This window comes from Scomber scombrus, chromosome 17 (assembly GCF_963691925.1).
Source record: "Scomber scombrus chromosome 17, fScoSco1.1, whole genome shotgun sequence".
Classification (NCBI taxonomy): Eukaryota; Metazoa; Chordata; class Actinopteri; order Scombriformes; family Scombridae; genus Scomber; species Scomber scombrus.
In genome coordinates this window covers 17,318,350-17,335,880 of record NC_084986.1, presented here as the reverse complement: position 1 = coordinate 17,335,880, position 17,531 = coordinate 17,318,350, and the positions used below count along the sequence as shown (strand labels likewise).

At 42.3% G+C, this 17,531-nt stretch overlaps 1 protein-coding gene across 1 annotated transcript in view; it reads left to right on the top strand.

Annotated features, from left to right (window-relative positions):
- The window catches only part of foxo3b (forkhead box O3b), a 45,323-nt gene continuing 27,792 nt past the window's right edge, over positions 1-17,531 (top strand). The window contains exons 1-2 of the mRNA XM_062436696.1: positions 1-230; positions 590-1,311. Of these exons, the coding sequence (XP_062292680.1) occupies positions 760-1,311 (552 nt within the window). The 5' untranslated portion in view covers positions 1-230; positions 590-759. The remainder of the gene's footprint in view (positions 231-589; positions 1,312-17,531) is intronic.

Genomic DNA, 17,531 nt, shown 5'->3' with positions numbered 1-17,531 from the left:
TATGCGTGCAGCTCTGTGAGGAGAACAAATCGAGATACAGTAGTAACCCAGAGTGAGGTGGCAGTCTTATTCCACATCGACACTGACTTGCCCTGCATACATCCTATCTATCTGTCTCTATATCGCAGAGCGCACTTGAGGAGTGAAAGAGAAAAGTGGCAAGATGGCATCTGGAAGTGGACAATCCGGGATCTAGTCTCTTCTGTTTTTTTGGTACCACGGAGCGCAAGGTATTTCCTTTAAAGTCTTTGGAGATTATTTATTCCCACAATGAGATGAGGTCTGAGCACTTTCTCATGAACCATTGATCTCCAGTAGGTGGATTCAGCTGCTTGCACCAGGACGGGATTTTGTGCAGCGCTCCAATTCATGAGCAAGTAGAGTAATCTTATGAATGTAGTGAAGCTCAGAGAGGCAATAGCTTCATTTAAAGCCCTGTCATTAGAAAGAAGTAGATTATTGAAGCTTCTTGTGTGTTTAACCTTCACACTCAGCTGCAGTGTTTCATATCTTCTTGTATAATCGGATGTAGATTTGGCTCTGACTACGTGTGCTTGGTTTATTTACTATTTTTGTATGTCCTCAACAGGCGTTAATAACTAAGTTGCTCTTGGTGGTGTTTGGACTTCTCTGCTGTGGAATAGCAACAAAGGACGGGAGCGCGCATTCATGGGATGCGACTTTGACAGCTCTTCATTTCTTGTCTTATAACTTTATTAACTGGCAGCGGGGGCGACATTGTGACTGGGGCAGGAGACAATGGCTGAGGCTCCGCTCCCCGACACACTCCCGGAATTAGACGTGGTCATCGACCCAGATTTCGAGCCTCAAAAGCGGCCCAGATCTTGCACCTGGCCGCTGCCACGACCAGACTCGAACGCGGTGAAAGCAGAAAGCAATGACACAGATATTATACCTGAGGAGGATGATGATGAAGAGGACAGTGCCACCCCTACGGCCATCAATGGTTCTGGAGTGGCGTCAGAGGACCAGAGCAGCAACAGCCCCGCAGCCGATGGAGCTCTCTCTTCCCCCAGCCACGAGAGCGGAGGCTCCCCGCTCTCATCGCACTCCCCGACGGCCTCCTCTGGCGCACTGACCCCGAGCAGCTTGGCTGCTCAGCAGACCCCAAGGAAAGCATCATCTCGCCGTAATGCTTGGGGGAATCTCTCCTACGCCGATCTGATAACCAAAGCCATTGAGAGCGCGCCGGACAAGAGACTGACACTGTCCCAAATTTATGACTGGATGGTCAGATCCATCCCCTACTTCAAAGACAAAGGCGAGAGCAACAGCTCAGCAGGATGGAAGGTAAGAGTCGTCCCACCAACCACTCGTCCACCCAGCCCCCTCCTTCCTCCATCAAAACAAAAACAAAAAGCATGTGGCTTGTAAACCCACTGACGTTCAATCACAGACAGACACTCGCACGCACGCACACAATTATGCCAGCGCAGTTATGTTTTTACAAGCGTCTATTTTGAAAGTCTGGCACTCATTATACCTCCTCATTATCATTCTAATGGAAATTGCAGATCATTCTGAAATCGCAAAAAAAAATATCCACAGGGGGCCATTCAAGATCATTAATCTATTTAAGCACGGTGTTTTTTTGGTGAACTGCACATAACCATATAATAAATATAACAAAACGTTATATTTTGTTATCAGAAAATGTAATACATATATGACCACAAGATTGTGAAGTTTTGATTGAAATTGCATCAGGTGCAGGTTTTCTTTGTTCTTTTTTTATTTTACTTTTCTGATGAGTTATGTGGATAATATTCCTCGGAGGCCTCAGTCAGTCACATGGCTGGAATTAGAGCAAACAGAAACGTTGAAACCGGTTTGTCTGGAAACACAGTAGCCTATTTTAACTCACAGAACGATACAATTACATAAGACAGTTTACTGAACAGCAGCTAATCCATTAATAGGACAGGGGCTGAATGTAAACAATGATATAACGATCATGCTCTGTGGAAAAATGTGAATCCCGAGAAGACCTCTGCTATACAGGCAAAACAAACTCCACTATGAAAATCCATGTGGTGCATTTACAGTCATTTAGTGTGTCTGTGGTTGTGAATAGTGAATTTATAGTGACCATATGGTTTATTCACTTCATTTTTTAAACTTTTTTTTTTCTGCATTTATATTTAGAGGCTATATTTCTGCCGTGTTACTGTAGGCACAGTGGTATTGCCCTGTTTGCCATTTGTTATGTAAACCTTGGCAGGCATTCGTCAGTCTCTTGGGTCAGGTAGGCGACTGCCAAGGTTGCTGATCCTGCCACGGGAGAATTACATAACCACTGGGTTGCCATGAGTTAAGGGTAAAGCTACTTTTAAAAGGCGCGATCTGGTCACCCAAAAAACATATGGGGCCCCTTGAAAAGAGACAGAGGGGGAGGGAGGAGCAAAAGGTCAGAGAGCAGAGATTAACACCCATCAGAGGCTGAAGGACCAGTCCCATGGGGTGTGGAGCCTATAGGCCATATTTTGTCAGGGCTTCTCAAGTTTTGCTATGTGATATGGTTCAGTGAGGAGAAAAGAGGGAGGTTGTGTGTGTGTAGCCCCACCAAGTCAAGGCCGGGTTCACTGTCACCGTGCAGGGCTGTTACTCCTGGAATTTCGGGCATGAGGGCCAGGCTGTCAGTGGTTTAGTGTTACACATGGTCTGTCAGTAAAACTTGCTACAGCTCACAACGTATGCATTATTTTAGTTTTCTTATAAGAGACTCTTTTTCATTACAGACTCCAGTTGTTATTTCTAAACACAGAGTCGTGGCACAACATGGTACCATAAATGTGTAAAGTGTAAATGAAAAACACAAACAGAGACTTTTCTTTTGGATGATAAATGTCCACAGTCCAAAAGGCAAGAGCAGGTTTCTCAACATTTAAGACCTGTACAAGCCACAAGCGGCAGTCAGGCTTTTCGTAAAGACCTAATGAAACCAAAGGTGGCCCACAGAGCCAGGTGTTTAGAGGACTACCTCTATACAGGGACTTTTTCAGAGCCTCTTCACTCTCCATTTCACTCTCAGAGACTCTTAGATTTCACCTCTGCACAGAGTCGGGTTTGAACACCTACAGTTTCATGCAGCCAGGGCACCTTTGTTGAGGGGATTTGCTGAGCAAATCCTAGTAATCCCCCTGGGTTTCTCTCCCAGGTTCCCACTTACGTCATTCTACTTCATATCTTTGTCAGTTAAGCATTAGCCCTTGTAAAAGTAGGTTAAGGCAACCAGGCATAACACTAGGAAATGTTTTATCACCTTAGATTGTCTTTAACCAAGACAGGGCACTTCACATGCTTTAAATAGAAACATGCTGTGTGATCATGTACTTGTTTGTCCACAGCACTGAGTTTTGAAAACTGTCAACTGGCATCAAATGTCTGCTCACATTCATGCTCTTGTTGACTTACTCCCTGATCAGACTGAAGTAAATGAAGATGTATTTATTTATGTTTATTCAGGAAAAGTGTAAGGCTTCTTGTGTCTAGACAATATTTAAAATTTGAGGAATACTTCTGGCTTCTTTTGTTAAGTGAGTTTTTTTATTTTATATTTTTTAAGTTGAGGTTTTAAAGAAAGTTCATATCAGTGCTGAAATTCTTCTTCTGTATCAAAAAGATTCAAAAGACACCCAACTCTAGTCTTTTTAGTAGCTGTCTAACATACAATCTAATCAAAATCATGCTTGGTTGCTGTCAAAAGTTCATCAGCTCAAGTGTCAGAGCTGTCTGCCTTTTTTGGTACTGCAGAATCATAACCTGTGTTGGGGTTTTCCAGCAGGAGTTTTGTCCTAGAGGGGGCAGTTCTGGTTCGGAGCTGCTGAAATGTGTGCTAAGAGAAGCTTTGCTATGGCCAGGGACGAGTGATGGGGCTGCATCTCAAAATAGCACCTGTAAACATGCCTGTAACACCCTGAGTGTGTGCGTCTTTCATCTGTGTGTCTTTGCATAATCAAAGGATTAGGATTCACCTGTGTGTGTTGGTGTGCAAGTACACAAGCCGGTGTATGCGTCCCAGTGTGCGTGTGCGTGTGCGTGCAAGTATTCCTGGCTGCAGTGAACTTTGTGCTCTGGTGTTACTTAACCCTGCTGTAACATGCTCCCTGCTCCCAGCAGCTGCCTATCACAGGCCAAGACCTAGTTATGTCACAGTGATACTCCACATAAATGCACACACACACATACAACTGTTATATTCTCATTTTAGGTTAAGACGTTTTAACGGCTACATGTATTCACATGCACAGTACGTACAGTTCTCTCTAACTGAGATAAAGTTGACAGCTTAGTTCTTGTGCGTGCGTGTTTTTTTTGTTTTGTTTTTGAACTCTCTATACATTCCCGCACAGGCAGACATGCACAGGCATATACAGTGCATATGCCCGGTCATGTTCAGGCTTATCACTTGGGTTCATTACTGTGAGTCTATGCTGCAGGTCTTAATTTACACAGGGGTCTAAAATTAGTTTAACTCACCAGAATTCATTCATTACATAACTTCCATCTTTAAGACCACCAAGTAGTATAATATAAGGTTGATGTTTTACACCTACTTTAGTCTTAAAAGGGCGATATTATGCATATTCACTGGTCTATATTTTTATTCTGGGGCTCTACTGGAATATCATTGCATGATTTTACAATTCAAAGAACTCTTTATTTATGATATACTGTTCCTTTGTGCAATGCTCCCACTCTGTTATGATTGGCCAACTTACACAAGTTGCATCTCAGCCGACTTCCAGCAGCTGAGAATTCTCCGTCAACGAACCATTAACAAAGTAGTACTAGGATTCACTGATTTTCTCATTCTTTACTTTAAATTTCAACTTCTCAAATACATTTGTACATGTCAGAGCCAAAATATGAAAGTGGACAACATGAATCAAACCTTAGCAACCAAGGCTATGGAACGGACGGTTGTTTATGGGCATGTGCAACAGGCCAACGTTAGCTCGTCAGCCAGCTAAAAAAAAATATCACAAACAAAGCGTTCAGGGCAGGTTGAATCCTACGCTTTCAACTTGCAGGGAGCATTTCTATATGTGTTAACTTCATATTTTGGACCTTTGATCATGTTTAGCATCCATATCTGACATCAAAACAGTATGTGATTAACAGAAAACCACACAAATCTTTGATGAGTTTGTGTAGTTGATGGTTGATGGATATTTGGTGGTATATCATGTTTGGCTCAAACCACAAAGACATTACCACAAGAGTTCATTTATTTACTTATTCATTCATTTATTTGGATCCCTACTAGCCACTACCACAAGTAAACAATACATTATAATCACAGATAAACACACATTTTTCATCTGATCTGTCACATCACAAAGTGAAATCAGAGGATCATTAATGGCAAAAGCTTCATACACACACACATTAATATACACACAGAGGCTGTCACTCCACCCTCCGCACATTCCCCCATCTGACTTTGTCTGGAGGCGTATGGAAAACAGCCCCACATAAGGCCACCAGGCATGTTGATTATCATTTTAATGGCCTAGCACGCTGAAAGTGTTGATTCTTTATGGCTGAAATTATTTATTGTTCCTATCAGAGCAGGACAGCATGGACAAAAGGGAAGGGACTAACAAAAAAAAGAAAATACCATTAGCCCTTTCATAGGATGTCCATCAATGCAGAGTGGGGATGAGGTCTTTATGGGCAATAAGATCTCTGTGTCAGTCATGAATATCATTGCAGGACCGAGCTGCTATTGGCTGGAATTTATTCTTGTAATGGAGCTAAAGCATTATTATCTGAGGACTGTAAGTTAATTCTTATGATACTGAAGAAAATACCAGAAAAGATTAGCCGGGGAAAGAGGGGTTTGTGTGTGTGTGTGTGTGTGTGTGTGTGTGTGTGTGTGTGTGTGTGTGTGTGTGTGTGTGTGTGTGTGTGTGTGTGTGTGTGTGCAGGTACTTGGAACACAATCAGGAGGCCTCTCAGATCGAGCTGGCACAGTGCCAAGCTGAAGGAACTGAAGCAAAAAGGCAATAAAAAGGGGGAGTGTAGGGGGCTGGGAGGTGGGCGTGAAGACAGTAGAAGGAGGAGGCGGGGGGGGGGGGGGGGGGTGCTGAGGGAGTAAATTAACAAGCTTTGCTCCAAATTGGTGTATTACAACTGCCCCCTGGCTGTGATTCCCAATGGAGGGGGTATGAGGGTGTGTGAGGCTAAAGGGGCACTGGGTTATGGGAACCCACCAGCTCCAGGCACCCCTCCAAGTCTGAATGGAGTGACACCCTGAGCAGTCAAGCTCTTCGTTGAGGAAAACCCCCAGGCTCTGTTCTAGTTCCATTTCCAATCAATTGACACATTTCTTTACTTAGATGCCCAAGGAATTTTGCTCTCTGTTCAGATTTTACGTCTTAGAATTACGCCATATGTCCAAAAGTATGTGGACACCAAAACAACGTGCGCATATGTAAATGTTGAACATCACTCTCGCAGCCTCCACTACTCCAAGAGGCATTTTTGGAACCTAGCTGTAGGGATTTGCTCCCATTCACCTACAAGAGCATTAGTGAGTTCAGTACTGATGTTGGGAGATAAGGTCTGGCTTGCAACCGGTGCTAAAGTTGAACCTTAAGGTGCTGGGTGGGGTTGAGGTCAGAGCTCCTGACAGGCCAGTCAATTTCTCTTTCACATCCAATTCAGGAACCTAACTTTGTGGACTTGACTTTGTGCAAGAAAGTGCCCCAAACTTCCCATAAAATGTAAATCACACTATTATTGGAAATGTTGTTGTATGCTGTAGCATCCCTTAATTGGAACTAAGAGTTCCAGTTGAAACCATGAAAAACCTTTACTTTTGGGCATTTAGTGGATACCAGCAAGTATGTCCCTCTCTCTCCTCTCGTTTCTTCTGCCTCACTGTCTGTCTGTCCATGGAAGCACTTAATTCATCAGCTTTTCTGTCATAAATAGTCCAGGCTGGGAAACATTCCAACATACTATAGTTGACTACTTTGTTTTTAAGCCACCTGTGTGGGTGTTTTTATATTTATCAATTTATTCTTTTGTGCAAATGGCTGTCAAAAGGCTGGGCAAGAAAGAAAGCAAAGCAAAGCAGATTTTTGTTTCTCTCACGCACAGTCTCCCATCATTTCTTGCGTCTTCACCATCCCAGCCGTGTCACACAGCACACGATCCGTTCTGCTCAAAGACACTTCTCAATTATTCAATGCACTCGGGATGAATTCAGATCACTGTATTAATTTTTAAGAGCCTGTTCTTGGCTAAAGGCTCACCCTCTCTCACAGTTTCTGTCTCTCTTTCATTACTTGAACTCCTCACTCCCTGTTCCTTCTCTAACTCTCCTCCTTCTCCCTCTCTCTAACACACCATCCCTCATTATTTTCCTGCCAGCTCCCTCATTTGTCTGGATGTAAAACACTATGGTGAGCAAAAACAAGCCACTCCCCCCACCCTTAGCTTGCTGCTGCTCCTCTGAAGCACAACTCTTGAAATCTGTCGCGGGCTCTAATGAATGGAGATAAATCTTGGTTCTCTCCTCTTGTTACACTTCATACTCCCTTGACTCCTTCTCGTCTTTTTGTGGCCATTGTGGTAACACTACAGCTTTTTTTTGAGACAGCTTAGGCATATTGGCCTCGTTGTTGTTGTTGCTGCTGTGAAAATATGCAGATTGTAAAAGAAATGAACTCTTAAAAAGTCCGTGTGGCCCAGCTGTGTTGGGCTGTTTGCTGAAAACTCCCAGAGTTGTTAAAATAGTTTTGCATAATGATGAGGATAGTTTGGGGTAGACAGGTCACAGGATTTATATTTTATGTGTTTTGTGTGTGTCTGCATGTCTAACACAGACAACCAATCGCAAAAGAGAAACCTGCTGTCTGTACGATTTCTTTCAATGATAACATCAAAGATGAAAACATTTGCGTCTCACGCACTGATTACATCCTAAACATGGGGACCATATTTACACTGGTGTGTACACTGGTATGTGCCCTGTGAATGTCAGCTCTTGCAGGAGTTGCTCTTGGAGGAAATAACTTAGTCCTAGACATGTGAGGAGATTCATATAAAAGTACTCTACTTTGAATAATAATTTGTTTCTAATAAGGGATTTCCACAAAAAAGTTTGATTATCTTATTTAAAATGTATTAAAATCTCCTCGTTCTACCTCATTAAAAATCCAAAATCAATAAATGTGCAAATATTAATCCCCCTTGTGTAAATTGCATACTAGACCACAATTGGGGAGGTGTATCGTTAGAATATTAATATTGATACTGCTTATCGATAATGATTCTTATCAATACTTTTATTGATACTACTCTCCATAATTTGGTTCATGGGACATGAAAAGATTCAACTGTTATTTATTAACGAACATAACAGTTAAATTAGACTTACACCCAATGCTAACTGTGACCTAAGTGAATAACTATTGACTTACTTTTAGAACAATCAGGGCTGTAGTCAACCCAAGAAAATCTTGTTCCACTGAAATTCTACCTTCTCCTCAACTAACTAACTAAAATTGGAGGGGGGGGGGGGGGGGAGGGAGTGTAGATCATGTAATATAGTAAATGAGCCAAGTTAGCCCTCCTAGTCAATGCATGCTATCTAGACTACGTTGTTAGCGGCTGATATCTAGTGTTGGCAACAATTTTTGCTGGCACTAGATACAAAAAAGCCAGAGACTATATCATATTAAGTGTCCATGAGCTGTGAAATCACCACTGCTAAATGGAAGGCAGAAGATAACGATATCTCGGAGCCTGACAAGCCCAGGCAAGTCCTCTCATCCTCCGGACAGCCATCCTGCACCACTCCCATATCTGTACATTAAATATGCAGCTGGTTATCTTAGTTTAGCATAAAGACTGGAAGCAGGGGGAAACAGCTAGCCTGTGTCTGTCCAATTGTAACACAATTAAATAAACATATTTTCCACTATTCCTTAAAACATATTAGTTTTTCCACAGTTATACATTTTAAAGGTCCAGTAGGAAGGTAGACAGTAGGCATTTTAGCTACCCTTTTGGTTAGTAAGCAAAAAAATCAAAAAAAACATTTCATAGTATTCACTATATTAGTAATGCTTAGGATTATGTAATTTTCCACAGCCCACATGATCATCAGTCAATTTTCCAACAAGATTTACTTGTCAATTATTGTACAAAAGGAGAGCGTGTACAACCACCATGTGTCAGTATCCTGTTGAATCACCAGTGTTTCTGATCTTGCTATCAAAGCACCCTCACACTTCAAAACAGTTGCTCAGCAGTTTATACAACATCAGATTACACTGATCTTTTCCAACTGTTGGTGCATGAAACTAGTGTTCCAGCCAGATAACTGTAGCAAAGCGTATTGATGCTAGTATTCCAATTGCAAGCTGGTGAAGAGAGCTAGTAGGGAAGTAAGTGATGCATTGTAATGACAGAAATTCCCAAGAAGCATGAAACAAAAAGAGGATATGCAGGAAGTACAGCTCTCATGCAACATCTAGGACAAACACACAACATACAAGCTCAGTATGAATGAAGCAGGAGAAGTGCAGTGGTCTGTCTAGTGGTTAGAGAATAGCTTTTAACTGCAAAACTGGAGCTAAACCTCTGCCTGTCTTTAAGTGTCCTTAAAAACAACAGAATTTCTGTCCTGGATTTGACCCTGACTTTTGACCTGCCTGGAGAAAGGTTAAACAAAGACAAATTTCTCTAACAGGCAAGAAAAGTAATATTTATGTCAAGTGAGAATACCGAAACACCAGTCAGACTGGAAAATCGTGCTATAGTCGCTCCAAGGCATTCTGTCTGTTTGTCTGTCTGTCTAACACTGGAAAAATAAAGAAAACATCTAAGAAACCAGCAATTATACATCCCCCTCAGCCCAGTTTGCTTTGACTAAACAAAATATCTCAGCAAATATGCGAAACATAACTACCTATGTCACTTATATAGAACAAAGCATAACTGCTAGACCAGTCAGACACACCAGCCAAAAGGACACTTCTGCTCAAGTGTTTGCACAAGTGTACTTTTGTCTGAACTATATATCAATCAACAAAAGCACCCATATTTACTAAGCATGCTCCTGTGGTGGCTACTTTTTATATGCTGACATAGATATTTTAGAGACAGAGAATGTACTGAGCATTGGTGTGGTGCACCAGTAGTACATTATGTAATTCATGCCATGAAACAGAGGCAGCTTTAGCTTTCAAGAGACTGAAGTGTGGCCAGCGTTATATCTATGGTGTGTTGTACCTTTGAGCAAAACCCTGAACTCCCGGAAGTCAGCACTGTAGGCAAACATGCTCTCTGTTTTTCTGATGTACTAATAAAGGAATAGTTTGTCATTTTAGGGAAATAAATGTATTTGCTTTCTTGCGAAGAGTTAGATGAGAAGGAAATTAATGCTTTTAGCAACCCCGTAACACATTCACTTAACCCCAGTAAAACCACATGTTCTTGTTACTTGTTGCAACTTTTGTTACCTTTGGACAGAGACCCTGATGGTCCCCCTCTGTTTTCAGTTATCTTATGCTAAGCTAAGCTAACCAGCTGCTGGCCTCAGCCACATATTTGATATAGAGACTTGTCAGTGGTGTTGATCTTCACTACAACTCTGGGCAACAAAGCAAATGAGTTCCCAAAACAATTCTTTAAAGTAAATGTATAAGTCCAAATTTGTTTATATGTTGGGAATATGACAGAAGAGCAAATATCAGTGGTTGTTATCCAGCCCATTTGTGTATCAGTACAGCAAAGAAAACGAATACAATAACTGAAATATATTGTTTATATCAAACAAGAAATGGGCAGTGGAGCACTTGAAGAGTAGCTCAGTATTGTAGATTACATACAGTATATAATTAATGACTGCCCTGTCAGACACTGTTTGTGCGTGCATGCATAAGAGCATACATACTTGTGTGGACAGTGCAAGGGAGGGATGTTACTTGTTTGTCTCCATAGCAACTGATAACTTTTCAAGCCGGAGGGGGGATGATTTGCTGTTTGGGTTACAGCTGATAACAGACTGACCCACTGAACGCATCTCCCCTCCCTCTGTCCTTAAAAACACACACACACACACACACACACACACACACACACACACGCACAAACTGCACATACCTCCCATTCTGGCCTCGCTTCTCAGTTTCTCCGATAACCACATTGCTCAAGTGGGCCCCTTGCCTCTCTGTCTCCTCCTCCTCCCCTTTAATCGGATCCCCCACCACTACCTCAAGCACCACACACCAACATGCCATACACACACACACAAGGTGTGTGTTCAGGTAGGAGTTAAAAAGTTGTGCTGTGTTTTTTTACGTGTTTTGGGGATGAAGGAGCAGGTGATGGTCTGAGGGTCTCTCTCACTGAACCCCGTCGTCATCCAAACTCTGTCAGCAGTAATCGGCACGTGGCTGACGTGGTCTTATGATTTGGCCAATCTGACTCTTGGCTTTTAAACTTTAATATGTTTTCTTATGTGCCTGTCTCTTTCATTACACCACTCCACCTTTCTGGCATTACTGAGTCTGCAAAGGACAGGCTGAGCCACTGTTCCTGATTAACAATTAATTGACTACAATAAAGTTTTCTGTGTCAGAGGAGCGAGGCAGAAGACAAGGAGAGGTGGGGAAGTGATGTGCTGCTAACATATCATGAGGGAAAAGTCCCTTTCACAAGTCTTTCTCTCACTTGCACTTAAAACCTCCCTCATCTCTCACCCGAGATCCACTCATTCCCCTTCTTCTCAATCAGGGTTAGTCCAGATTGATGACAGCAGATTAAACCAGGATTATGTTAGATTAAGTGTTTTGGAGGCCATAATCCAAGTTAAATTGAGCTAACCCACCTGTGTGTGTGTCTGTGTACAAACGTGTGTCATGTATTTGCAGATGTGTGAGTCACTGAGTCACAGAATTAGACACTTCTTATCAGTGATTATGATGATGATCTCAGAGTGGTGTGATGTATTTAGTATTTACAGCACTGATAGCTGTGGTGTGTGGTGATAGCGGTCAGTTCTTAAACTATTTTAATGAAGTGATTTATGGGAAATTAAGTTTAAAAACATGGCAATTTAGCACCAAAGATTTTACCAAAAGGCTATGGATAAACAAAGAGATTCCAGCTGTGATTAATCTGTGAAATACTTTACCAATGAATCGATCACTTTGTCCATAAAAAGTCAGAGAATAGTGAAAATTGTTAATCACGCGACAGATTTTCAGTTTACTAAGCCAAAGAAAAGAAGGAAATCTTCACATTTGAGAAGCTGAAAATCAGCAAAAAGTTTGCTTTTTAAAAAAAAAAAGACTCATTATCAAAATTGTTGCAGACCTAATCAATTAATCGACTGATCAGTTCACCTCTAAATAATTTTGCATATTTAAGTTTGTTGTGTAAAAATACAATGCACAGTTTTACATACTCAGCAGGCTCAGAGTTACGGGTGGAAGCTCTCCAACCACAGAGGCGTCACTCCCAGATTTGATAAGCAAAGACTGAGAGTGCCATCAACCAGCCAGCCTGCCAGCCACCTGTTCAACCCACAGGCTTTCTATCTCGACACACAGGATTCTCTTGTCTCTGTGAAATCCTATAGGTCAGAGTCACACATGCAAAGCGTGTCAGTTTCTGGTATGAATTACACAGCTCAAGATGTGTTGCTGTACACATGCTGGGCTCCAATGTTCCACATCCTCCATGGATCATTAAAACAAGGGAATGATGTTTTCAGTCCCTTTAGGCATCAGATAATAGTTCCCATAATGCCCCTGTGGCAATTTCCCCACACAAAATATGGTCTTTTCGTGCCCTTGTGTGTTAGCCTTTAAAGGCCTACACAGATGTTTGTGTGGAGCTGGCAGTTCGAGTCCATTGAGTTAGTCGGCCTCAGCGTCCCACACACACACACACACACACACACACACTAGCTTCTTAACACTAATCCCACTCTTCATGAAGTCACAACTATGGCCCTGGACTTCAGTAGTGTGTGTGTGTGTGTGTGTGTGTGTGTGTGTGTGTGTGTGTGTGTGTGTGTGTGTGTGTGTGTGTGTGTGTGTGTGTGTGTGTGTGTGTGTGTGTGTGTGTGTGTGTGTGTGTGTGTGTGTGGAGGTGGGTTACTCTGGGATGAAGGCAAGCCATTGTTGAGCCTGCTTTAGCGAGGCTGTTGGCAGCAGCTGAAGTTACATCAAAGAGCGTGTGTGTGTTCGTTTCTGTTCATGTATGCATGTTGAGCAGTTTAAAGGCAAATTATTACAGAAACACAAAGGGGAAAATATCTGGTCTGTTTGTCTTGTGCAATTTACAGTTTTTCCACATGTATCAAACAAGTTTTTAGTGGTTTAGTTTGTCTGTTTGCACAAGAGGTTACAGTAATTGCAAGGGTTATAAGAAGAGAGAAAACATGCAAGGGATAGAATTTCAATTAAACATTTTTTCTTAAGTCTCTCTTAAAGGAGTAGTTTGATATATTGGGAAATTTGCTCTCTTGGTCTTACTACATAGACTTGCACAAGGGGGAAACAGCTAGCAGGTCTCTGTCCAACAAAATCCATCTACCAGCACCTCTAAAGCTCTCTACTTAACATCTCGTTAGTTTTATCTGTACAAAACCCAAAAAGTAAAAACAACAAGTTGTGGTTTTACATGGGGTTATGGAGTCTTCTCATCACTGTGACAGACTCCTGAAAGTTACAGAGCCCAGTACAGGAAAAAATCATAACAACACATAACCACATAACACACTCAAAACACTGAATAGTCTCACAAAAACCACCACCCTACAAAAACCACTACCCTTAAACTGAAGTGGTAAAATGACACATTGTGGTTTTATGTGCTTTAGAGGTGCTGGTAGATGGATTTTGTTACTTTTAGACAGAGCCAGGTTAGCTGTTTCCCCCCTGTTTACAACCAGTGCTGGATAGCATAATGCTTAGCTAATGCTAACTGTCTGCTGGTGGTAGCTTTATATTTACTTTATTTACCCTCATATCATGTCTTATATGTAATCCGGGTTGTGATCCCTTGATTACAATTAGATACTGGATCTCAAAAGTCACCCTTTTTAACACCATAATCATATCTTCAATTTATGAGTATGATCCTCTAAACCTGCTTCTGCTGCTGATTTGTGACTGTTCCCAGGTACAGTTATGGCCCCTTGTCATTTTGGGATGAAAAAACTAGGCCAAGTCACAACCCAGATTAGGAGGTCACTGTGGACCTAAGGAGGTAGGCTTTCTTTTCATTTCACCCCTCCTCTCGTCTTATCTGTTATCGTTTATGAGGCCTAGGTAAACTTTTTTTGTTTGCACACCTGGGTTTTATTAGAGAGAGTGGGGGAGGGTGGGGGTTGATAAGGGTCAGCAGATATGCCTCCAGAGCACAGCAGCAGATACGGGTCAATCTAATAAGTATGCCCCTACATGTTTGCTGATAGTGTACAAACTGACTTGACCTTTTAGGCAAATCATTTTCGGACAAGTTTGTTTAATGGTGAAAAGACTTGAACGCTGAAACGCTGACGGAAGAATGTTGCAAATGAATTCAGCTCTTTAGAGTGATGTTGAGACTGTGGAGTTAACGAAATCTGAGACCAGGGTTGTGGACAGAGGCATATCTACCTTAAGCTGACGAAGGCAAAGGTCAGAACTTGACTGCTGGCCCAGTAACCCAAAGGGAAACATTCCAGTAGGACCTCTCACCCATAAACCCACCGTCTGTTTGACTCTGATCAGCTGGTTAGCTGAAGCCAATGAACTTCCTCCACCTTCTCCCACATACTCGGCTCTGTTGAAATTCAACATGGGAGTGTTGCATTTGATGCCAAGGTCTAAAACATAGATGGTACACTGAGGATATTCGACCAAGGTTACCGGGTCAAATCCTCAGACTTCTACCTGAGGGAGAAATTGAATGAGTGCTGTTTGCTCTTCCCTCTTTACCTGCCATGGAAATATCTTTGAGCAAGGCACTGCAATGTGCTAGAGATGTTTTTGTCTTCTTTGAGAGCTTGGTGTAAAGCCTACAAGGTTTACAAGCCACGCAAATGTGATGGATAGCATCAATTGGAGAAAGGTGCACAGAGTTTTAAGACAACCTGAGCATTCTTTCCCTGTGCAAAGGTTAAAAAGGTATACATGAGTTTCTTTTGAAATAACTTTCCGCTCTGATAAATAGTTAAATATGCATTTTTCAGCCAATGTCTGCGAAAGGAGGATGCTTTATGAATAGTTAAAGCACCCTGCTACAACCATTAGATGCACGTTGTAGCACAGTAGTAGATTTCTGTCTTTGCTTATCTTTGTTCTGTCCGTCTCTGTCTCTCACCACGTGCCATGATTTTTTTCATCTGATGCGGGTAGCTGGGCAGAGAGAATACTCAGTACTGTGTGTGTGTGTCTGAGTCTGTGTGTCTCATTGCTTATGGGGGCATGAAATCGCTCCAAAGCCCCAAGGCACATTGGGCACCGCTCTACCTAGACACAGAGCCTTCCTCTCTGTTTTACACACACACACACTGTCCCTCAGCCCCTCGTCTTCACCTTGTGTGTGTTTGTAGGCATTATGGGTGCATGCATGTGGTGATTCCTCTCTACTTGTAGCTCATCCCTCTGTTCCCACGACGACCTTCATCCCAACCAGCGAGCCATCTGTCCATCAATCACTTAGTCCCTCAGTGCTGCTGAGGAGAGCAACCGATATGCGGAGACACTGACCTCAAGACCTGAATGGTCTCAAAATGGCTCCACGGCAAAGACAGAATGTGCACGCATAAACATACACACACATTTATAAGGAGATAAGCATGCACACGTATAAACACATATACGCACAACTATAGGAATACGCACTGCAAGCAGCAGACAGTAAGGGAGACATTCTCAAGTGTATTTTTCTTATTTCCATACTCGCTCCAGGCATTTGAATGCGAAGGGGCCCTGATATAGTGAAGGCTTTGTGCTCACTATGAATATATACGCACGTGTGTGTGTAGTACTGTACTCGGAGGGGGCTGGGCTGATGCAGGGGAAAGCCCTGGCCTCAGCTGTTGTTGTACATTTTCCCCCCAGAGAGATCCTGACTTTCCCTCTAAAGCCAACTTTCTCTTCTGCTTTCCCTTTTGAAGGAAGCCTCCAGGTCACCATGATGTTTGAGCTCTGAAAGCAAAGAAAAAGAAAGTGGCTTCTCACTTTCTGCTTTCCCCCTCCTCCATCTCCCTTATTCTCTTCTGTCTTTCCCTCAACATATTGGTGCTGGGGGAGGGGTATGTACAGTGTTGTAGCTCATGTGATCTGGCTGGAGAGTGAAGCAAGCAGACAGTATGTGCCGTCCCACCCTGTTACACTGTTACTATCTATGTAAGAGACTCTACACACTATAGGCGACTGTAACCAAGGATAATTAAAGGGGGAAAAAAAGAAGAAATCCACCCTATATTTCTTGGACACTGTTTTTGGTGATATACTTTACATCACTGGGACCATTTTATCTTTTAGTGGTGTTTTTCTTATTCATGTTGACAACAGGATAAACTTCTTGGTAGCAAAAAAAGTTTTAATAAGCAAAAATAAGAAGAACTTCAGTAGTAAAAAAAATATGTCCTGTAGCCATGACAAGACGTGTTTCAGTTTGGGCAAAGGTCACCTTACTTACTACTATCAATATTACAGAATATATACTGTGTATGTATATATCTACACCCACAGTTCAAAGAGACAAGTTTAGACATTCTCATTTAGTTCTTTGCTGATCATCTAAAAGAATTATGGTACTGTGGGAAAATCACTAACTCAAGCAGAAGTAGACAAGGCCGATTGTGAAAAATGTGGTAACGCAGCAAAAGCAAAATTGCTGTGTCAAAGGAGTGAAATTTACTTTGAAGCAACTTTTTTCAGCTTTTTTCGCAGCATCCAAATTGACTGATGTCAGAAAGCCATGGAGAGAGCAAGTTTCAGACGCTGTTCGGGTGATCTGACAAGAATTTCCTTTGAAGCACACTGATGCCTTTACACTCTACCTGAACACGACAGCATGCCGTGTGGTCCCACGCTCCTTCTTTGCTGTTACAGTCAGTAGCAGTGCAGCATTCAGACTGGAGGGTCGCACCGGCCCTCTGCTTTCACATTACATTATAATTATCTGGGTCCCTCACTCTGGAGAGAGCTTAGTGAGTTGAGTGCTGCTCATTTTTGTTTTGTTTTTCCAAGTAGACAGGTCAATATTGGTCAGGAATCCATTTTCATATGAGCACTTGAGTCAATGTGTGCATTATTCATGAAGACCCATCACCTCTGATAGGCTGAGCTGTCCACTGAAAAAGAAGGAGGTAGGAGAGGGGACACTGTGTATGCACCACCACTGTGAGACAGACCTTTGCTGACCGCTGTATCCTCTGGGAACAGATTGTTGATTATCGTTGTGCAGTGACATCACTGTGTGGTTGAGAAGCTTTTAGTCTGATTAATGTGGTGTGTGTGTGTGTGTGTGTGTGTGTGTGT